Source organism: Pleurodeles waltl, chromosome 12 (genome assembly GCF_031143425.1).
Source record: "Pleurodeles waltl isolate 20211129_DDA chromosome 12, aPleWal1.hap1.20221129, whole genome shotgun sequence".
Taxonomy (NCBI): Eukaryota; Metazoa; Chordata; class Amphibia; order Caudata; family Salamandridae; genus Pleurodeles; species Pleurodeles waltl.
In genome coordinates, this window is record NC_090451.1 from 85,686,448 (window position 1) to 85,710,845 (window position 24,398).

The 24,398-nt window shown below is 42.4% G+C and overlaps 1 protein-coding gene across 5 annotated transcripts in view; it reads right to left on the bottom strand.

Moving 5' to 3' along the window:
* ACSBG2 (acyl-CoA synthetase bubblegum family member 2) overlaps nt 1-24,398 on the bottom strand; it is a 69,958-nt gene that overhangs the window by 19,759 nt on the left and 25,801 nt on the right. For 4 of the 5 annotated variants that reach the window (XM_069215691.1, XM_069215694.1, XM_069215692.1 and 1 more), the window contains exons 2-10: nt 23,792-23,927; nt 19,743-19,858; nt 14,247-14,503; nt 11,459-11,547; nt 10,794-10,914; nt 7,856-7,936; nt 6,660-6,809; nt 3,247-3,423; nt 1,052-1,233 (exon numbers count right to left, since the gene is read on the bottom strand). In XM_069215691.1, coding sequence (XP_069071792.1) covers nt 1,052-1,233; nt 3,247-3,423; nt 6,660-6,809; nt 7,856-7,936; nt 10,794-10,914; nt 11,459-11,547; nt 14,247-14,503; nt 19,743-19,858; nt 23,792-23,904 — 1,286 coding nt within the window. In that variant the 5' untranslated portion in view covers nt 23,905-23,927. The remainder of the gene's footprint in view (nt 1-1,051; nt 1,234-3,246; nt 3,424-6,659; nt 6,810-7,855; nt 7,937-10,793; nt 10,915-11,458; nt 11,548-14,246; nt 14,504-19,742; nt 19,859-23,791; nt 23,928-24,398) is intronic. The other variant, XM_069215695.1, reaches the window with a different exon arrangement.

Below are 24,398 nucleotides of genomic sequence, written 5' to 3' on the forward strand. Positions count from 1 at the left end.
CAAGAGATGGCGGCATGTGGGCAAAAAACCTATTTGTAAATTGTCTCACCCACTTATTATGGCATGAGGTATTTTAATAGTGCCACAATACACTTTAGGTCAAAATAATTTTAATTGAAACGATAACATAACACTGTAATTAGTATTTATTTTGCCACTCGATGTCAACTTTTTTATTCTCTTTACTTTGATTAACTGAGTATTATTTATTTCGCTGAACTTGATCTTTTCCAGGCGGCCAATAAACCAGTTGAATTTCCGGGTCTGTTTAAGGTATGGGCATGCTATGACATTCATACCACTGTAGCTCATGGCTGCATTGGGCACGCCCCCATCCACGGGACAGGCCTTTTGAGATTGTTAGCATTTGAAACCTTTTTTCTTTTCTTTGTTTGCTTCCAGTCATCTTTTATGTATGTGTGGTTTGCTTACATTAAGCTACAGGTTTATTTTATGGGCGTGGTGTATTCAGTCACAGGCGCCTTGTTCTCGTCCTGTAAATACTATTCTGATCATGTTAATGACACGAGGACATGCTTTCTCTTTCTCAGGAAAAAAATTAGAGCAGTCTGTGACTAACTTGAATTGCCAGTTTCCATCTATTGCTTTCAGAAATTGCAAAATCATATCACGGTTAGTCAAGAGGAGCACCAGACTAAGGCACAGGGCAGAGTGCTTATGAAGTATACACCCATGGCCTTCTAAACCCTCAACATGGACATAACCATCATTTTGGCTGGTTGAAAATACAGCCTATATTGTACATTTTATTTCCGACTTTGCTTACATTTTCTGTACACTGTTCTCAAATTGAAACGAAAGAAGCGGGCGTTAATTTATGATCAAATTTAAACTGCTTTTTTGAACAGGCTTTCTAATATGGGAGTTTATTTGCAGTGGTGTGGAATGTGCCATATAGGCTATGTAGAGTAATTTTTTACTTTTTTAGCATGGGAGATGCAGTTCATATTCATCAGTCACTAAAATATTGTAGTTTATGCTAGATTATAGTATATTTCCAAGAGGCCCTATTTAGTCACTTTCTACTTACCCATTCATCCTTTTTAGATTGGTTTGTAATCCAACGTCTTTTGCCCATGCTGCGACCTTTTTTCTGATTGTTGAGGATTTCGCACCTACTGCTTTCATTTTCTCCTGCATCTTCTCCCAGACACGAGGAACGCCCATAAAGGCCGTCGGTCTCACCTCTCTGAGGGTACCAACCAAGGAACCCTAGGAGGACAAAATACATGACATCAAAATTGCTTATAAAATTTCGTCCACATCAAAAGTGCATACATAGCATGCTACGGCTTTGAAGTTCCCAACTGTTTCTATGATGAACTCTGTTTAATTGTGAAAAGAGATGGGACCAAGGTAAAGCTTACAGGGAACAAGTGAACCTAAAACCTAGGCCTTGATTCTGATGGGGGTGGGTGTTGGGGGTATCCCGATTCCCGCAAAATCAGCAATTTGCTAAGGGATCAGAATTCACAACATTTTTGGAAAGCACTGCATCTGGGCTGCTCATAGGAAACTTACATTTCAGATGGATTAGTGCGAGTCTGTCCTCTAAAGCATAAACGTTTGCACCCTATCTAGCTAAAGCCCCCCGTAAGTAGTGGATCCTTTGAAATGGTTTAATCGTCGACTTCTGCATTTTGGTGTCGTCTTAGACCGCATGCAGCTTGAGGGGAAATGCCTCATTACCTGCCCTCGAGAAACCAGTTGTATCAACCAATGGTCAATTCATTCCATAGAGTTAACAGAACTAATGCTAATATTAGCACAAGGGGCGTAGCTGAGTAGGCAAAGATCTTCTGTCTTCTCAGATGTGCCTTCACCACTGCCATCTACTTTGAGAAAGTGCGAAGAGCCAACGTCACGCCGAACAGAAGAACCTTGTATTAAAATGGTTCTTGCCTAACACAAACATGATCATGTTTTTATATTTATGACTGTCCATTTGTCTTGTTTATATGTTGCTCCTCTTGTAGATGTTTTACAGTTCTTCCCCCACAGAAGTGACTACAAGTGAAAAGGGAAAGTCACTATTTTAAGATGGCTTCCCTGTTGCTTCCTTTTCCTTGGTGGGCGATCTGGGCTGGTACAATTGTCTATATTACTGCAAGTGTTGTTTTTGAGGCCACTAAGCAGTTTGAATTCTGTTGGAAAGGATGCCCATCATAAGGCTGTTACACATTTAATAGTCTTCCTTCTTTTCCAATCTCATCGACTTCAAGGTATCCAGTTTTGTTTTCATACGAGCTATCTTATCAGAACGTGAACCCACCAGAAAAGTGCCTGACAAAGCAAGGTTTAGCATCCTCTGCTGGGCTTCTTGCTTTAGGCCAGCTAATCTCAGCCAGGAAGTATACCACAGATAAATGCCATGACAAGTGACCACGAGCAGAAAGATTAGTCGAGTCTACTGCAGCACTTATTCTTTAGTTTGAGACTGGCATCTCCACTTGCAAACGACTTGAAAGTCTTGTCCGTCTTCCTTTGGCAATTTGTCAAAAGGGCTCTGCCAAGAGGACCAGGAAGAACTATCATACCAACCTAAGAGGGCTGTTGCACTAGCTGTTGTTATGCTTGTTCCAATGGTCCACATATATTTTTTTTACCTGCTGAGTTAATGCATTTACTCTCCTTGTCAGGAGTAAAAGTGGAGGAAGGTGCAACTAAATAAGGTTTTTATGCCACTGATACCATCACCGAATGTGGTCGACAAATCTCTCTAAAGTGCTTTGGGCACGTGGTTTTAACTAACGCATGCAGATGGGTTGCTTTCATAATTCATAGTGATATCTGCAGTTCAGAAAATCTGACATTGCCCAAGGGTTTACTCACACTGAGGTTTGTGTGAAAACATGTAGTCCTGTAGAGGGAGGGGTCTTTCAGGGTGGGAACGTCCTTGTAGGTTATGAGCACCCACAAACCGATCTGATTGTGGGTATTCACCAAGTCCTTGTCAACTCCCTTATTGTGCTGGAAATGGTCAAGGATTTGACCCTGATGTCTTTATTTTGAAATAAAAAAATAAAATAAAAAAAATCTGAGATTGTCTGGAAAGCTGCGAGTAGTACAAATTTTCGGCCCAAACCGGATAATATTTATGAATTATAAGCAGTCAGAAATATTCACCGGTTGTCTGGGTGGAAACCTGCAGCTGTAGATTTACAACTATTTTAAAGATCTGGTCGTGGGTGTGCACGTAAGGTCTTCTATGTACAAACAGCTTACCTTCAGGGCGTCTGGATCTGCAAAGTACGTCAGCCCCCCATGTTTCATAGGCAGCCAAATGTCTATCATCTGAGCTGCAATGTGGCTAAGAGGTAGATAGCTGACAACAATCTCTTGATGATCTGGAGCTTCCCGAAGAGAAACACTTTTACCAGCAGCAGCTGCCGTCCATGTTATCTAAACAGTAAAGAAATGTACACCTCTTCACCAAGCCTAAACTTTCATATTTACAATAAAAATATCCAACAGTCTTTTTCACATACCCCCAAAAAACATAAGTTGCTATTTCCATTACAATTACATTTTAAAAGGTTTACAAGAGAATAATATACAAACTTGGTACTTTCAGCTAAGTCGCCGATGTATGACTAATAGGGATATGTGAGATCAAAGCACATTGTGAACGGGGTATCACACGATCAATTCATTCCACTAGCAACATAGGGCTTGTACATTAAAGGCTTGTACTCCTTACTGTCAAACTCCATCAGCAGAGATTACTCAAAAACATGACTGAGTTTACCTGCTATAAGTAAACTTACCAACAGCAACCTCTGAACATGTTCCATAAAAACAGTCAATTTACTTTTATTTTTTTACATTGACTAAGGTTTTTTTTTTTTGCCAGAAACTAGGGTTTGTTATTTACTGTGAGCATCGTCAACACTGATGGCATCTTTGAAATCGACCCTAATGGGATCTGATGAACGAAGTGTCAGCTCAATTATGACCCCAAAATGACTAAATTTAATAACGGATTCAGAAAAATAAGTGGGTGGACAGCATCACCCAGGTGGTTTAGAGGGTCGCTGTGAAGCACCTTCATGGTATCCTGAAGTGGGGAAATGACAAGTGCACTAAGTTAATGTGAGGCCAGCATACTTCGGCACAATAGAACCATACAATGGAAAGAATACGCCCCCAGCTAGATGTATCGCGTTCACAACATTAGGCTATCTCTGCCACAGTGATTTCCCAGAACACTTTGCGCATCGAACACCCTGAACCAGCTCAGGAGACATATGTTAAAAGTAGAGCAAGAGAAGAATCAAAAAAACTTTGTGAAACGAAAAAAATAGGTCTCTTCAGAAAATGTCAGATAGGTGGAACTCTGTATCTTACAGACCTCCATTTGTTTCAATATGATGACACTACCTAATAAAAATAAAATCATTTCTAAGACGATAACCACTAAAAGTATCCAGGCTTCTCCACCACTGAAGATAGGAAATAAGTGGAAGATGTCCTGACATACAGCCACAGCTACTTCGTTTTTTTTTTTTTAAACTAAGCAACCATATTATATAGAAAAGACTTATGCAGGAAAGAAAAGCAAAGACTGCTGCCACCTATAGTACTTGACGTTCCTCACATTTAAATACACGTGTAGAAGCAGCATATGGAAGTGTAACATCTTGGCCTACCCAAAAAAGGCAAACCTCTTTAACCATTTTGAATGTTTTGGCTAAATGTGCTTGTGCAGGACATTGCCACACATTATAGCACCTCTGATGTGGCCGGGACAATATGCGCTCGGAACATATTGACTGTATGGATGAAAGTTAATTTACAGAAATGTGTAACATCTGTTCCATCCTGGCAATTATTGATTTCCTCAGAAAGTTACCATATATTTTTGGTGTGCTGCTAATCGCCGTGTCCAACCAGACAGCAAATCGCACATTCCTTGGGCTTCTACTGGTATATGGAGTGTCACTTAAACGATCATCTGCTATCTGTCTACTAGAAGGCATCCAGCACTCTAGCTGCCAGTAATTGGCTAATTTCTGGTGGCAGTAATTTCTCCATTGTGGGTGTACAGCATTCCTGTAACCCAGCGCCCAGGTCTACTGATCAAATAACTAATGTCCAATAGCACAATGTTACAGATACACTTTTCCCTCTCAACCAGTTAGCAGGGATCATTTAAGTGTGTTAAAATACACTCTGTAGTAGAGGTGTGTGTGTGTGTGTGTGTGTGTGTGTGTGTGTGTGTGTGTGTGTGTGTGTGTGTGTGTGTGTGTGTGTGTGTGTGTGTGTGTGTGTGTGTGTGTGTGTGTGTGTGCGGGTAGAGATGAAAATGTTCTATATTGTAATGTAGCTTACTTTTTTTCAAACAGTGCTTAGTGTGCGACTTGCAAGAACTAAAGCAATTTCTTGCTTGTTGAGTAACTATCTACGTGAATGTGTAATTTATATAGCGCTTCCTAGCCATAACACAGTAACAGAAGCTTCTTATGTGTCCTTTAGGTGTATGGTGAAAGTGGGTTGATTGGGTGACCAGCATGTATTTTGAAAGTAAGGTGAAAGTGTTTTGAAGGGCTTGAAATGACATGTAAATATTAGTGTTGCAGAAATAACCTGTAGGAGAAGTGTACGTATGTGCTTACTATCTATACATAGATATTAATAAGTCTGTAGGTCTGCAGCGATAGAGCGGGTATAATCCAGGGTTATGACCCCGTGTTCCATGTTGGGCCCTGTGCAACTGAAGGAGAGAGTGAGGAGCCCATCACACCTGTAAGCTTCACCCACTAAGATACTGACAAACCATCTTGAAACAGGATATTCATTTGATACGACGATCATAGGGAGGTAGAGGAGTATACATTGAAGTAGATAATTTGCCCTCTTTTCTTGGGCACCTCTCCCCCAGGGTTTTTCTAGGTTGCGATGACTCGGGACACAGGAAAAGGCCCTTTGCATAGCTATGCTCTATGTCCATTTCTTATTCCTGGCGGGACTCTACAAACCTCCCTGTCAAAGCGCCTCCTACTGGAGGGAATTTGCTCAGCAACAGAAGGAAGGAAGCTCTGTATAAGGAACCTTTAGTGACATGTTCTCCGTTAACTTTATGAAAGCTCTTGGTGGGGGTCATAGAACGGCAAGTGGGTGGTTAGCTGCGGTCATTCCTCAACCTCCCAAGGTAAGGATATAGTGAACAGAGGCTTATTCACCACAGCCACACCCGAGTGGAATGCTCGCTACACGTGTGATGTGCACGCATACCTGATTTCATGGATGGCAGCTCTGCACAATTTCTGATGGCTGCACAGTGTGCATTTGTCAGTGTATGAAATAGTTTTGTTTATATTTGTCGGTGACCTTTTAACACCAGAAACCCTGCTTTTCACTATAACAGGAGCCCCAAAGCCTTCATACTTCAGCCTTGAAGGCGGATTTCAGGGATGAACACTGAGGCCCACCAGCATTAACCCCGATGCTGCCAAACTGTGCAGAAGTCTAGCACCCTGCTGGCCCTGTGCCAAGGAACCATTTTGCGTCGTGTAGGCTTAGGCACGCCCAGCCTGGGATTACAAGATAGATGGCAGGCCTTAGAACCCTTAAGAAAACTCCACTGTAGATTCGCCTTCACCCACATCCCATTAGCACACACGTTAGTTCCGACTTACGTTGTCGTGGCTCAGCATGACTCCCTTTGGCTGTCCTGTAGTTCCTGATGTGTAGATGAGTGTACAGCACTGGTTGGTCTTTTGTGTGGCAATGACCTCATCAAGCTGGCTGTCCGGATAATCCTTTGCAAGATTCATGAACTCAGACCACTGAAACCCAAGAAAAAAAGATGTTAAGTATATTAATTCTAGAGTAATGTTCATATGAATATTAGTACTTTCAACATGCTGACAATTCTGGCACAGGTACCCAGACATCCCAGTTGGACAATAAAACATGTTCAAACAATGTGAATGTCAAAGATATCAACGCTGGATAACTATAGTTATCATCAAGATACCTTCATTTTCTCCCCATCGGCTCTTCCAGAGAGTCACATGTTCCCATGCGCCAGACTTGGAGTTCCTGCTATACTGACTCCCAACAGGGAACACTCAAATCATTTAACTCGGTGAAAAGTCTGAACGCTGCGGAGCCTCTGTAACTGGTAGGTAGGCAGCTTCTTAAGGCTGGCCTGACACCACGGCTGTCTGCATACCTATTGTTACTAATCCGTTTCTCAATCAATTAATCGCCCTATGGAGTTCCTGCATTTACAATCACAGTGAATATGTTACATCTACAAGGTACACTGAATGATCACACATTCAATTATTTATCCCACGGATGTGTTGTAGTAGGAAATCAATGATTTTTTTTTTTAAAGCCGCAGGCATTTCTTTAATGTGTCGGCCCTCAAAATATAAACCAAACCCACTGCTTTTGCCAGTGCTTGTTTTACCCTCCCACCCCACATGCACCGATAACTTTAAGAACGAAGGTGTAATGCTGACCTTTAAATATTTACATGATGTTTTAATGATACAAACCCAGCAGACATATATAAAAGCAAGGTGTTGTTGCAATAGGTGAAACGCACTACAGGAAGTGCAAGGCCCGAGATGGACAGACAGAATCTAGAGACACCGTCGGTGAATGAAGGTTAAGGGTTTACTAACCAGGTCATCCATCTGAAGCACTGTTGAGGGGCTACACAAAGTATACTGCATGCATGAAACACAGGAGACGGAGAATAACAGACAGTGTGCATGCCTTAGGATAGCAGACGTGGGCAGATTACTCATGTACATGAGGGACAACGAACTGAGATCTTGCTTGGAAAAAAGAAGAAAATGAACATTCATTTTATACGTACTGTGTAAAGGTTTGGTCTTTTCTCCTTCAGCTCGTCTTTATACTGAATGATGGCTTTAAGGTGAGGAAGTTTGTCCTGAATCTGTAAAAGATACAATTGTCCTTAAATATTAACACCAGTTTTTGGTATGCAGCTTTAATATAATTGCATAATAGAATGCATTACAGAAAATCAAAAAGGTAACTTTATTATAATTTGTATTGTATTCATAGTTGTTACTCTTAGCAGGCACGTTTACAGGAAAAAAAAAAAAAAAGGCAACTGGGTAACACAAGTCCAATTAGGAGTTGCACCGCACTGAGGCAAATTCACTGCACTGTAAATTCGCAAGCGAATTAACTGTAATCGTGACGTAAATCTACCCAATTCCATGAAATTACTAGCTAAACCCCTTGGAAAGGCAAATTACCAAATGGGATCCAATTTTAGGGCTGTAAAACCACACAGAAATTCCCACTTCAGTGTGATGTAATGCATACATTTTACCACATGCTACAGGCTCTGTGTACGATTGGGGAGAGTGGGGGTGACAGAAAGGTGAAACATTTTTCTAGCAAGAGGAAGTATTTTATGCTTCCCTCCATTAGAAAACAGCATTTGCAATGCAATGGGTCTCGTGTTTGCTCGAGTTAGAGCTGTTACCGTTGTAAATTCCTAACTGGACTTTTCTTGCCACTTAAATTGAAAATGAAAAGTAAAACAGTCGACCTACGCGAGCCGATTCAAAGCGCCATGGCTGCCATGAGCACAAAGGAGACACACCAAAGGAAAAATAAGTTTGCTTGGAGCCAAACATATCAGCAATCGTGCAATTATTCATGTAACGCGGTCGATGGCCAAGGCGGTAACCAAACTGCCCCCAAGGAGGGACAAACCTAAAGCATTTACTAGTGATAAAGGATTTTTGAGAGGCAAGCCCACGAATGAGTGATGGCCATGAGATAGGCGTGGTTAAAAGCCCCCAGATAGATTACAACAGGTCAGAGCACTTGCACGCTCTACCTAAAAACGTGAAGGAGTCCTGGACACTGCTGCAGCCAAAATTTTGTGATTTTGTACTGCTGGTATTATCCCCCCCAAAAATAAAAAATAAAAAAACCTAGTCAGGTTCTTCCACATCCAGTAAAAAAAACCTGCTGCAGAAAAAACCAATAATGAGGAGGAACGAAATGAATTCATATAAGCATGGGAACCACTGCCTGTTCCACCTGTGATTTTCCAAAACAGTTTTTTTTAAGCAGTACTGGTTCTTTTAAAAAACAGTGGCTGTTTTTTTTCTTTCCAAAAAAGTTCTCTATTTCGAAATGCAATCATATGGATGGTGATCTGCTGCTCCTGAAGGCCACCATCACTGTGAACGCAGCCAGTTGAAGGTGGTGGCAGATTGTTGCAGATAGCCAGCTGCCTAATGTTATTCTGTGATGCCCCATGTGATTCTACTAGTAACAGTCGCTTGAAAAACCCTATTGCATTCGCAATTTAGGTTAACAATTTGCCACCACTTTTGGTAAATTTAATAATCTTACACCAGGCACGAAGCTTAAGGACAAAAAAAAAAAAAAGATGAAAACGTTGAGATTTATGTTTCCTTTATCTAAGAAGAGCCCCGTAGCTCGCTCACATCTAATATGAGTAATGATTGTTCTCTTGGAGCTGTGATCAGTGTGAAAAAGTCAGCCAGCTATACGGTCTGATTTAAACTGAAATCAGACACCACTTTCAGAAGGAAGGGGAGATTGAGTGCACAATGCCAACTTTACCTTCTGAAGTAGTGGAAAGGTATCCTATATAAAAAAAATTGCCTGTAATTTGCTTAGAATTCTAGTTGATGTTACAACAATAAAAAAAAAAAAAAAAAAAAAAAACGACAATTCCCAGGAAATTAACTTGAACTCTGATGTACTCCACAGTTGAACTAATGTATACATATTTGGTCAAAACTATTACCACTTAGGAGCAGGCTCTCATGTGACTTTACAGAGAACAACAAATACTTTTGCGAAGAGAGAAATACTGAAGATCCGAGATTGCAAGATGAAGAAGCTACCCCTTTATCATCTCAGAGCACGACATTCTTTCTAGAAACACTGAATAAAGAAAGGCATAAGGGCACATTTTCGTCTTGTGGAAGAGATATTTCCTTCCTTCAGTATCGACCTATACTCCCCGCCCCAGGGGCAGGCAAGTTCAGCAATGTCAGCCATTGATGGACTTCTTGGTGGGACATGTGGTCTTCTGTTATAACTGAAAAACTGTGAGGTTCATGGATTTTGAGGCACTGATGGGGTGAGGCAGGTCTTGGTAGGGTGATGACCACACTATGGACCTAAGCTGAGTAAAGCATTGTGTGGATCCCTTGCTGTAATCTAGCGTGCACCATCTGACTGTAGGTATTCAGTGGGCTAGTGTTGTGAGGGTGTTTTCAGAGACTTTTGTTCTGTTGGCTTTAATGGCGAGTAGGGTGTGAGAAGACAGTGTGGGAGGTTTGTTACTAATTGGCTGTTGTCCTGTGCGTTCATGGGCTTGTCCTTTCGGCTTTATTATCCCCATCTAGTGTTTAGATGTAGCTTGTGGGCAATTCCATATACCATTCACCACACAGAACTCTAGGAATAGTCAATACTGTTACCCAGCAACCCCTGCTTAAACACACATTTAGGTTTGATGTACTGGCTCTATATAGCAGCAAGGTCTTACATGACTGGAGCAGGCTGTGAAGCAAAAGGTTCACATATTGGACCACCATGCACAGTGCATCCATTGCGGTATTTAATCCGGCACTAAATCTTAGTGTGAAAGGGCATGCTGAACCATTTTTATGCAGCCTGGTGCTCCACAATTGCTAAAGGGACATTCCCAATCGAGTCCCTCTTCCAACCCACTAGTGTTACTGGAGATTATTCAAATATATTTAAAAGTTACAAGAACTGATATTTACCTGTAAGATTTTTTGTAGCTGTTTGTGATTTTCTACCACCAAGATGTTAGCTTCACAGTTCTCGGCTACGTACTGGCAAGCTTCCGACGAATTTGTGGTATAGATTCCAACCGCAAAACCACTGTGAAAAAAACATATAAACTTAAATCCTTACAGAAGAGTTAGGGAAGATGAAAAAAACGCGATGAACGAAAAAGGTGTGAAGATTTAACCTTCATTATTGCCCTCTTTATGTGAAGCGCTTAAAGCAGTGACAATAATTAAAAGAGATCTAGCAGTGGAAAGCTGGTGCAATAGCTCGGTCCATTAAGTGCCCTCTGGACGCCTTATTAATAATTGAAATCTAAATTCATCTGACACACATCCAGCAATACTGTTTGCTGAAAACTCTCATTAAAGACCTCTGTGGAAAATATCCAAGCGCAACATTTCTTTAAAACGATTGCACCTAAAATGCTTTAGGTCAAATCATTTGGTAACAAAGGCTGCATAAAATTATAATTTGAGTATGCAGCACACAAAACCTGTTAACATTTGGTTACAATGTGGCATTTACCATTTTAACTTGATGTTCTTTAATACAGGACGGTGGATCGAAGCTAAGCACAGCATGAAATATTACAGTCCCCAGACCAATTAGATACCTGCAGAGACAGATGTCTTACCCCGCTAGAATGGATCCTATGTCTGCAATGAACCACTCTGCAGAGTTAAATCCCAGAATACCGACTCCATGGTAACGCTCCAACCCCAGCTGTAAACAGAGACAGAGTGCTTTAGATTCATCCTAAGGAGTTGAGAAGCTATTTAGTAACATACAGATACATTCTTAGCCAACTACCTGCTAATTACAGATCAACACTAAGAATATGTTATAAGGTGTAGATAAATCACTCAGTAGATTTAAAAGAAATATGATTAACATCAGCCTAAATGGAGGATGCCCCACCCATGCCACATCAGGGAATGTCATTAGGATCCATGGTGTTTGGTAGGAGGAGAACTTACAAGACTTTGAATTGCAGCGTACGCGTGTGGGCTGTCATTTTACTCCTAACCTTCCACACATATATGGACCCAGCTACATTTGTGAATCCAATTTTTTCTGGCGACCACTACTGGGGCATCTATTTACAGACTGGTGTGAGAAGGAATACTGTACTCTACATTTCCCCCCCCTAAATCAGCCTTTCATTTGGTAGGAATGAACAGGTATGGCATGGCGACATGTCACAGAATACCGAGGACACGCCAGTGCTGAGGACCGGAAATGAGGAAAGGAAACCCAGAACTTTGCTTAGGATGGAGGGCAGGACAGGCACCGGTGTAGGATGCTTGGTGGAGTGGGACAGCAGCATGGTCGAAGCACTGCCGTCATGCTAGGGTCTGCTCCTCCTCCAAAGAAAGAAAAACACAGTTTTGCTTTTAGTCCTAGTTCTCAATCAACAGAATGTTTCTTCACCAATTCTGAAACTATGTGTAGATGTTTGCGAACACCAGCCAATCCTAAAACAACAGAAGTTGCAAAGCGGGTGCGTACACATTTCCGCACTTACCATAAATGTTGGAAAACATTACAAATAAAACGATTTAAACTTGTTGCAGCTGCAGCCCACCGCCTGGTGAGTCAAACTGTTACAACTAGCACATACACATTCATTCCATAAGGTATGTTTGGTTAAAAAATATCACTACTACTTCACTGTTCGCAAACATCAAAGTCAGCTTGCGATAACTTGGACTCTGGCGACCCAACTGTGATAATTACTCCATTACCGACTGGCATACTACAATTATTAGATTTAGACAGCAAAAGACCTGGAACATTAGGAAGACAAGACTGTGGAGTCTGACAGCAACCAGACTTGTAACCACTGCGGGCTGGAATCATCCTAGTGGGGAATTCCACTTGCAGGTCAACACGATCACAGCATGTTAAATCGCACAGCAATCACGTTCTGTACCTTGCAACATCTCACAGATGTACGAGCTCTACTCTCCTGCACAGTTCGCACACTCCGCCATGACATTTCTTGTTTTTGCTCTTCCTCGTTCCCTTTCGGTCCAGACTGCCTTACGGTTTTATCTCGGTTTGGTTGTTGGTGGTGGTTCTCCAGCTTACTGCTGCTGTTCAAAGATCTCCCTTCTCTTTGACTTTGTAGGCATCAGTCCCTAATCAATGTCTAGCCTCATCATTGTCCGATGAGGAGAGGACCCCTTCACAAGAACTGAGGTAATCAGTGCAGACTAAGTGGGACACTTCCCACTCACCTTAAACTGTTTATCCACGTGAGTCTTATCTATTGCATCGAAGGATTGTGAAGGGTATTGCTAAGAAGGCAGCCTGGGGCAGACTCCAAAGGATTGATGCTTACGGGGTTTCCATAATAAATTAAGATCGGCATCACATAAAAGGTGCCAGCCTAATGGAAAAGACGATTTTATGACTGAAGGCAAAGCATCTTATTATCTAAACTGGAGGATGGGGTGTTTCCACGATCTTTAGTACTGAAGCAAAAGATCAGGAAACAATGAACGGGTATCGGTACTCTAGCGCTGTAGTGTGGAATTTAGGCAAACGCTATCAACCTCGTTGGGTTTCTGGCTCCAGTACATGGCAAACCCAGGATGCTCTGGGTTTGTTCAAGTTAGTTCTGAAGGAAGACCACTAGTCTACTACACGGTTGAAAATACCAACAGGTCCCTCTGCCTTATACTGAACTCTCAATGACCCTCACTAAAGTGTGTAAGCTTCTATCGTGTGGTGAAGTCCCAGCTCCCCTTCAGGACCCAATACTTCTTGGACATCGAGATAAGAAATGGATTTTCTATAACCTCAGCTGAATTCCCGGTCTGAAAACTCGACAGTCCAACCATTGCCGGGCGCCCAAAGCCAAGACGCAGGCTTGGAGGGTCTTGTTAAGTCAGCTGCTGAGAACTTCTATCATGCAATGTACTGTTCGATTTGTGTTGGAAATAGCATGTGAGGGAGAGGGAAGCTATTGCTTTAGTGTAAAATCAAATATGAAAAAGAAATTCAACTTCCAGCAGGAGAGAAGGAGAACTAAAGTATTTTCGATTCTATTCTGTGGAATGTGTATAGCGCATAGCTACTCAACAGGTCTCCCAGCACTAAAGTACTGTTCAAAAGGTGAAGCACTAGAGAAGCTGCAGATTTTTCCCTCTTGCTAAAAATTGAGAAATAGGAGAATAGAGACAGCAGTGGAGATCAGGTGCATGACCGAGGCTTGTGCAGGTGTAATATAGTGGGGGACGAAGGTATGGATCTAAATTCTTGTATCGGTACAGAAGGCCCCGTGGCATTCTTAACCTTTGGAAAGGAGGGAGAGCAGGATAATGTGCAGGTATACTGTATCTGTTTTACAATTTATACAACTAATGTTTTCCTTTTTTTAGCGAGCCAGAATGATGCAGTAGCTAACCTTACATTACCTTTAGAAATCCTTTAGCTGCGTTTCGGCACTCCTGGTAGTACTGCTTGTAAGTCAGCTTGCTCCACTGATCCCCCTTTTTTGAAGCAAGTGCAAAACAATCACCATATTTTTTAACAGCTTCCAGGAACAACTGGTGAATAGTGATTGGGAACAGACTCGCAGTTTCGGCTTCTTCGATCCTAAGCTTCACTTCGCCATCACGCCTGGTTGTCCATAAGCATGTCTCAGCTTTTGGTGGACAGGTCACAACCCTTTCTGAGAATGTTAAAAGAAGAAGAAAAAGAGAATGAGAACATTTTTAAATACAAAACTACAGGGCTACACTGGTGACTGGTACAACGTGCTTCTTTTGATCTAATGCTAGCATCTCATGTTAAAGCAGCAATACAACCCTGCATTTACTGGGCATTAACACTTAAAGCCTGGCATTCTAGAGCAACAGAAGAATTTCTTCACACTTTTGCACGCAAACGTTTTCCGACTAGGTCGAAGGCAATATGCATGCAGTCTTAAAGGAGACATAAATGGACATGTCAACGTAGTTTGAAGGCGATTCATTTGTTCAGATCAGGCCAAAAAGTAAAAGCACGTTCTCCACCAGGCATGCAAAAAGAACAATCACAAATACCTCAATGCCCATGTTCTACTGACAATCATTTTAAAGTTAAATTTTTACTAGTTTGGACTGTGATAAAAAAAAATAATACACCTGAACATAACACTTGCGATGAAGTAACAAAACTGCCCGAATTCAAAAAAAGGACACAACAACAAAAAAATTCTGGAAATTTGATGACGGACAGAAATGTACAATCTGAATGGATCCACTACAAAGGAGCCGGAGTAAGTAAAGGAGCGTCTCTGGGGAGGTGGACAGTGGTGGTAGCCTTTCAAGAGGTTACATGTTACTGTCAAGTGACGGTCTTCAGATTATTTCGGCCATCCTGAAAGAAACAGAATAAGGGCACCCAGGGGTAGAGTTCAGCTGTTGTGTGGTTGTGGACCATATTTTGACAAGACTCCACTTTGTTCAGCTCTCTGTTCCTTTACAGCTAAATCGACTCAAGGTATATGATTCTACACAATATGCAAGGTTCTGGGAGGGAGCAGGGTGGGCTGGGCTTTAATCATTTAGGGGTTCAGAATGGAGGCGGTGCACTCTGGGCTGGCCTTGAACTGGTGTAGTGATGTGGCAGCTCTTGGTTCAGATGTCAATGTGCTGCAGCAGAATGGTCCCAGCAATCTGGACACAGTGCATCGTTGCATGGGTGTGGCGAGGAGGTGTAGATTGACAGACTGCAGAGGGTGTAGCAGTGTAAAGGTTTGGGATCTGTGTGAGAAAAAGTCAACTTTGTCTACTTTGAAGGCCATAGAAAGAAATTTGAACGGACTCAATAGTTGAAGGGGTTAAAGAGTCAGCAGTGAAATATTTAAGAAATTATATGAGAACGGTCAACTTAATGTTTTCTGGATGGGTGCCATTAATGAGAGGTTAATTAAAAAGTTAAGCGTCAGAGTTCAGATATCTGGAGGTGGGGGCTAGAGGTCCGATTGTCTAAAATGAAAGGATCAAATGATGCCGATAGATTAGCAGACTGGAATAAGGGGTAGCTGGAGCGCTGGGAGAGGAGAAGTCCAACGTGGAAGCAAGAATACAAAGAAGTCGTAAGAGATGGGTGGTGGAGCAGAAAGAAGTATGGCTATGTAACCTTTGACTGTAGAGATTTTTGTGGAGAAAGAGGCAAAGTCAGTGATAGAGATGTTCGTACAGGATCAGGGGTCATGCAAGGTATGGTAGCAAGGAATCAAAAAGGTTCTGGGGGCACGAAGATGTAGTGGCATCTAGTGCTAGTCTTAAGGCACAGATAGTACGTCTGTGTTTAAAGATGATGCATGGTCCAGGAATTTCAGCATCTGCCAGGAGCTTTGTGCACTTCTGTGTTTTTCAGGCACAGAGGGAATCAAGCTGTGAGAATAGGAAGATAGCGGCCAAGGCTTTAATGATGGAATAAAGACAACGCCAACTGCAGATTTATATTGAAATAGTCTAAATAAGTGGATTCCACGACAGGGTCAGGCTTGTATGGTTTGTAACCTATACAATCCCTCTAATACCCCAGCCTGCAGGATTATTCAGTTAGTCTTGCATTCACAAACAACCACCGCAAGACATCATCACATTAGAAGACACTGCTTATGTTCCATGTCACAGTGTAGGAAAACCGACATAACACATTTTTTTTTTTAGGATAGCTTCTAAAACAAAAAAACTATTCTTAGTTAACTCATATGTTTGCAAATAAAATAGAGATGTTGGTGTGTCGTCCTCTCGGTGTACACTTAACATGCTCTCAACATGCAGTTCCCTGGTATTTCGAGTTTGCTAATGCCAGCATTCCTTCTGTTAATGAACAATATTTTAGGAACTGCTAATAAGTAATCTATTTTGTACATATTTGTGAACACTGTGTACTTAATTATTTGTGATGTCACTGACCCAGAAGTTAAGTGAAGTGGGAGATGACTTGCGGAGTATTAACAGGGACTATTCTATCTAATATCCATTTACTGGAACACAGGCACCATTAGCTTTCCACCACACGAATTCCCACTAGGGCTTCACAGGCAAGTATTCTGCCTCTATTATTGCTCTCGAGAAAATTTAAACTGGGTAAGTGATGTCTTGCAGATGAAATCTTGACAATTTATACATTTCTTTCAGAATACTTTTTAGAGGAAGGCTCCATTAATAGAGTTTTATTTTTTATGCCCTACATAGGGCTAAGGCTTTTGTTTCCGCTGCACTTTTCCACTGCTAATTCACATAGTAGGATTTAATTGATCTACAATCTTTGCCAATCCTTTTATCTAATTAAAGTAAGTTTGTGGTTGTAGGAAAATGCCACTGTTGGCATGGTCACCCCCCACTTTTAGGCTAGTGTTGATGCCAGCTTTGATTGGAAGTGTGCTGGGACCTGCTAACCAGGCCCCAACACTAGTGTTCTTTCTCTAAAACTGTACCTTTGTTTCCACAATTGGCACAGTCCTGGCACACAATTAAGTCCCTTGTAAAAGGTCCCGCTGGTACCAAGGGCCCTGTGGCCAGGGAAGGTCTCTAAGGGCTGCAGCATGTATTATGCCACCCTAAGGGACTCCTCACTCAGTACATGCACAATACCTTGCAGCTTGTGTGTGCTAGTGGGGAGAAAAAACAAAGTCGATATGGCAATCCCCTCAGAGTGCCGTGCCCACCAACCACGGCCTGTGGCATAGGTAAGTCACCCCTCTAGCAGGCCTTACAGCCCTAAGGCAGGGTGCACTATACCACAGGTGAGGGCATAACTGCAAGAGCACTATGCCCCTACAGTGCCCATGTCAATTTTTAGACATTGTAAGTGCGGGGAGCCATACTGAGTAGATGGTCTGGGAGTTTGTCATTACGAACTCCACAGCACCATAATGGCTACACTGAATACTGGGAAGTTTGGTATCAGACTTCTCAACACAATAAACCCACACTGATGCCAGTGTGGGATTTATTGAAAAATGCACACAAAGGGCATCTTAGAGATGCCCCCTGTATGTTAGCCCTACTGCTACTGTAAGGCTGACTGGTCTATGCCAGCCTGACACTTCCAGATGAGTTTGACCACATCGGGTGAGAGCCTTTGTGCACTTTGTGGTCAGAAACAAAGCCTGTCCTGGGTGGAGGTGCTTTACACCTCCCCCTGCAGGTACTGTAACACCTTGCGGTGAGCCTCAAAGGCTCAGGCCTGGTTTTACAGTGCCCCAGGGCACTCCAGCCAGTGGAGATGCCTGCCCCCTGGACGAGCCACCACTTTTGGTGGCAAATCCAGACGGATAATGCGACAAACAAGGAGGAATCACCCCCTCAGCCAGGACCACCCCTAACATGTCCAGAGCTGAAGTGACCTCCTCCATGAGAAATCCTCCATCTTGCATTGGAGGATTAGGACCAATAGGGATAGGGATGTGCCCTCCCCCCCAGAGGGAGTGGGCACAAGGAGGGAGTAGCCACCCTCAGGGACAGTAGCCGTTGGCTACTGCCCCCTGACCCTAAACACACCCCTAAATTTAGTATTTAGGGGCGACCCTGAACCCCAGCTCTTCAGATTCCTGATGACCTCAAGAAAGAAGGACTGCTGAGCTGAAAACCCCGCAGAGAAGAGAAGGAGACAACTACTGACTCGGTCCCAGTCCAGCTGCAAAAGAAGAAGCAACGCGTTCTGCAAGACCAGCAACCCCAGAAAAGCCTCCAGGGCACTGCCTGCATCACTATGGACCAAGAAACTCCTGTGGACAGCGGACCTGCCCAACAAGAAGACAAAGAAACCATCTTTAAAGGGATGCTCACCTCACTCCAGAAGCGCAAGTCCAAACTACTCTGCACCTGATGCTCCCAGCCCAAGTCCAGAGAAACCAACTAGCCAGAGAGGATCCTCACGCAATTTCGACTATGTGTCCACTGCGGGCTGACCTCTCCAGACCCCCCACGATGACACCTGCAGAGGGAATCCCGAGGACGCCAGACTGCGACTGCCCGGGACGAAGATATCCGTCACCTGGAGAAGCACTGCACCTGCAAGTCCCCAGGCTCAAGAGAAACCGACCACCCGTGCAGCAATGACCAGCAGGCGGCCCTCAGCCTTGCCCAGTCGGTGGCTTGCCCGAGAAGCCCCCCTGTGTTCTGCCTGCAGTGCCTAAGTGACCCCAGTTCCCTCCATAGAGTTCTATTGAGAACCTGGCGCCCTGCTTGCACACAGCACCTGGCCACCACTGTGCTGCCGATGGTGTGGTTTTTGTGCCCCCGTTATTTTGGCTCCTGTTTGACCACTGCACCTAACTGGCCCGGTGTTGCTGGGTGTTTGGGGTTATCTTGAACCCCCAGCGGTGGGATACCTATGCCCCGGAGACTGAACCCGTACGTTTGTTACTTACCTCAAAAATTATACTTTACTTACCTCCCCAGGAACAGTTGAAAATTGCAGTATCCACTTTTAAAATAGCTTTTTGCCATTTTAAAGAAAACGGTGTACACTGTTGATTCCATTCAAAGTTCTAAGTATTACTATACAACGTACCGTTCATTTACTGTACTTACCTGCTAAATGAATCTTGTGGTTCTAGAAATAAATTAACAAAAGAATATTTTTCTATATAAAAATCCTATTGGTCTGGAGTTAAGTCATTGAGTGTGTGTGTCTCAGTCTGTGTGGGTATACAACAAATGCTTAACACTATACTCTGATACGCCTAACTGCTCGACCACACTACCCCAAAGAGAGCATTAGTATTATCTATTATTGCCTCTGCCAAGCATCTCGGGGAAGCCCTAGACTCTGTGCACACTATATCTCATTTTCTTATAGTATATATAGAGTCCGCTTCCTACAGTGGTCACTTTCACATCTGCAGACTTCACAATAAGTGTTAACAATCAAAAGCTTACTATGAACTACTTTACCCAACATACCATTTTTATTTCCTTGCTGAGGCTCTTCTTCATGGGGCGAAGTAGTTTCATGTAAGTTTAGGGCTACTTGTCTTTGTGTTTCTTCACCAGCCTCACAACTATCTTCCTCGGTAGAACTGTTGGACAACAGATGCAATAATGGAGAAATAGTCAATAATACTGAAAAGTGTGACAATAAACAAAGAAAAATACTAACCTTCATCAATGGAATGCTTGGGCTTTACGAAATAAAGAATTAATTTACCAAATGATCTGTATTAGGACTAGTTTAAAAATGTTAGCCCCAGAGCAAGAAGCTGTTCCATAACATTTTCCTCTAATATATCCCCGTCTTCTTCATCCCGGCTGAAGCAGCATTTGAGTTCTGTAGCCTCCTGGCTTATCAATAGTCTGGCTTATTAAGGCTACATCGCTACAACTGTTTTTTTTTTTTTTTACTTATCAAACAGATGATGAATCTTAAAGTTATTTTAGGAAATATCAATTCCATCCGGCTTGCGATTTCCCAAGTGGCTCATCCCATGGCGATTCTAAAACCTCTTCCTGGAAATCTGCAGCCTTTTCTTGCCTTGTGGAGCATATGACTGGGATGAACCATACCATCTTTGACTCAAACCTCTGTGCTGCATACTCCAGGAAACGCTGTGGAGAGCAGCTCTAGTGGTGTGGGCTTCAAACTTGCCAAAGTGTGAATAGCATTATGTTTGGGACAGAGGGGTAGTGTCAAGCCACTTAAAAAGGTGTGAATTACACTAATAGCATTCAATTACACATCCATTCTAAAACAAGATATTGGAGGAGGCTGTCTGCACAGAGAAGTAGAGAAAGTAGGACCCAGATTTATGAAGCTCTAGCACCATATTAGTGTAATTTTATTTATGCTTATGTGGCGTTAGGCGTCAAAAATGGCCGCGCATGCATGCATTGCTCCACTTTGTAACCCCTTGTGCCACATTATGCATGTGCTATGGATAATGTGTGCAAAGGGACCGCAAAAATGGGGTAGTGGAATCTAAGAGATTCCGCTGTGTATTTTTTTGCGCCTACTTTTAACACCTGCTCAGAGCAGGCATTAAAAGGGGGCACAACCACTGGTTACTGTTCAGGGTTAGTGCCAAAATTTTACATCAATACCATCAAAAATGTTCAATCTATTGCCCCCTATCCTGCGCCATGGTGCACCGTATTTTAAATACAGCGCTCACATGGTGGCAGTAGGGGGCGCTAATAGGCACAAGAAAGGTGGTACTGCACTGGTTGCAACACCACTTTTCTTAAATCTGCCCCTGGGTTCCTCTGTGTCACTTATTCAGTTATATAAAAAAAATTGGCACGGAGTTCAAAGACGTACTGAGTGAATAAGTGGTTCATGATCATGCATAGAAATGTAAACTAATTATCGGATGACTAGAGTCACTAAAGTCATCAATGTAAAACAACTGATGTCAATGTACACAAAATGATTAAAGACTTTGATAACATTAGGGACAAAAAGGCTTGCAGTACGTGTTGAACTCCTTGGGAAAGGCGTGAAGTTGTTAAACTCAGTTATAGGCTGGCAGAACTATAAGCAGGAGGGGGTGTTGATGAATAAAGGTTATTCTGAGAAACGTCAAGTGGAATGGTTGATCCCCATTGACTGGTTCCATGATGTATTCTATCAATGCATTCCTATGTCACAGTGCCACCAAGTTAGATACGACCATTTACAGAGAATACAAAAATCTCAGTAGCGATCACAAAAATATTCTCACTAATGTCCTTCATGGAGTATTGTAACAAAAAAGTCGGTGTGTATACACAAAAACGTGTCCTTGAATGAAGTCAAGCTATGACTGCTCACTTGTGGACACCTTCCTTGATGTAAAGACTGAAGTGCTTTACATTCTGCAGACGTAAATATTGGACTATCTGTCATACAGGGCGAGTACTCGTCTGACTTCAATATCTCAAAATGTAGCCAAAAAGCAGAGATTGTTTCTCTAAGTCTTTGTCAATTTAGAAAAAGAACCCGGGTCACGACTCACACTTCAGGATTGACTGGCACCAAAAAAAACATAGGTCTATCTTTCAGACATGCCTTGAGGTGGATGTTAGCAGCACACGTGCTCTGGGAGGAACCTCTGCCAGATGATGCAAAAAGAGCATTCTTCCTACAACTTAATGCTTACCACCGAGATTTCACTGGGGATTTGGAAGACAGCTAAAACAGCATTGTCCATCTCCAAATTCTTAACCGTGTAATGCCCAACCCAAGGCAAAGCTTCCATCTCTCCAATGTGTCGCACTCTCAACAGATCTATGATATTTGCTGGCGCCGGGGAAGATGTACAGCACGTTTCATCTTTTTCAATGTTTATTCCAGTGCCAGTTAATACCTGAGAACGATGCGTGTTTTACTAATCAATGCCTGAAAACTGGTGAACCGATATTCCACTTTACCTGTATGTGAGTGAAGAAAACACATTAGAAAAAAAAAATACCATTCAAAGGATTTGAACCTTAATGGCATTCTTAAGCCCTCACCTTCTACCAAGGCGCAGTGCCCACAGGATTTTCAGTTCTACTATTTCAAGTACTACAATTTCCCTTTGTATATCCTTGGGATTATTGAGGTCATTAAATGTTTTGCCACTCTGGGTTGTGCTGGAAGCCTGACTGGTACATGTCCTATACGTTCCACGAGGACACATAAGTTATTAATTCTCCAGAGTCTCCCCTTCAGTCTCATATTGTTACCACTGGCCCAACAAGTTCTATTCTGATGAAACAAGCTTGCTTGCTTGCTGCTGGTACAATGAATGTTACAATATCTCGGTGAACTGAAATCCGCTACATCCTATCTAAAGAAGGTTTATATTTTTTTAGCCACTATTAACATGGTGTGGTTCAAACCATGCATCATTTGGGAAGTACATCTCTAGATATCTCCAGGATATCATTTCCCACAGCTATGGGTTCCCAAGTTTGATATGATACACTATAAGAGGCCTTGCTAGTGGTTTGTAGAGAGGCAAAAGAGACTCTTCTTCCTGCGATGATTCGGTGCTAGGCTGGTGGTTATCAGGGTGAACTTTCCACTCCAAGTTCACCCAAGGAAACTGTGGCTTAAGTCGTTTTAAAAAAAAATAAAAAAAAAATATTAATTGCACGGAACCCTGGCACTGATCTCCTTGAACCCTCGTCCAGCTCTTTTAAACCACAATAATTTATAATACTGATGTGGTGAGAGAGCGACATAGCCTTACACCATCTGGAAACACACAAATGTCATTCATTAAATGCACTGCATGATGACCTAGGACTGCATTCAAGATCTGGGGCACTGCAGCATTGGCTAACACGCGGAGACCCATCTCGGGTGCGGGTAACCTCAGTGCAACAACCACTTCTTTACGAATGTGCTGCATTTCTTGTAGCATCAGCATTTCACCCTTAGGAGGCTTCGAAGAATACTTTGGAGGGGCAGATGGAATGGAATGTGCTCATTTATTTTTCGAAGTTCGATACGACCTGCACACTTCAGATGCAATAACTTTCTTTTCAATGTAATCTTCAAACTGCAGTTGAACGAACTCAACTCCAGCTTTTAATGCCGCAAGTGTGAGTTTTTGCCTGTTTTAAGATTCACCTCCATAGACCTCCAGGCTATGCTTCACACCTTTTAGACTACTAATTCAGTTTAACGGAATCCTCGATTCAAATTACTCAATCAAAATGATGTTTTGACGCTGTATGTTCCAGTTATCTCCTCTGAATGTCAGAAGCATAATATGATGAAGAGAAGCTCATGTTCCTCATAGTAGAGATCAGAGGTAGCCTACAAGCTGCCTATTTGTGGAGCAAGCTTTAACTTCTAAGATACGGGATTCATATCTGGATGAAAACCCTCAAGCGGAAGTGCCTCTGCCATATTATCCCCATGTAGAAGTAAAACAGCCAGCTGATTCTCCACTACGTAAAAACTTCAACAGACCAGTTCCTCCACCAATTAAGGATTGCACTCACCACCCAAGGCTCAGTCTGGCAGGTTGGGAAAAGGCTCCTACCTTGCTGAAGCATTCACCCAAATGTTACTGATGCACACATCCGTCAGCGCTATCGCGGGGGACTCCAACGAAGACCTTTCCATGGAGGGTGGGCTTGCCACTAATGTCGACATAACTGACTCAGACTCCAATGCTACTGCAAGAAACAGGAAAAGCACGGAACAGAAGTTAATCACATGAGATGGAAAACATTTCATTGCAGTTGCTTTCCAAAACAGTGACCTCAACTAAAAAAAATTAAAATTACATTTTCTTAAAATACTTTCAACCAAATACTCAGCATTCAATAAATACACGATGTCATTTAATGAGTACTGTAATGAGTATTGTTTATTTATAAAGGAAATAGGTTGTGATTATTGCTGGACTATGCATAAAGTCGGTGTCCGAGTGTACACCCAATTCCAAGTATGACTCACTGGAAAAAAGCAATAATACAGGTTTAACATGTTTCACTGCACCCTCCATCTACAAGTAATCACGGAGGTGTGCCACATACGGTTCAAATTGCAACAAAACAAACACGGTGGCGGTAAACAAGTAAGCGTAGACCTAGCCAGAACCAAAATCATACAGTGCATTGCCAAATGTGATGTATTTTCACCCT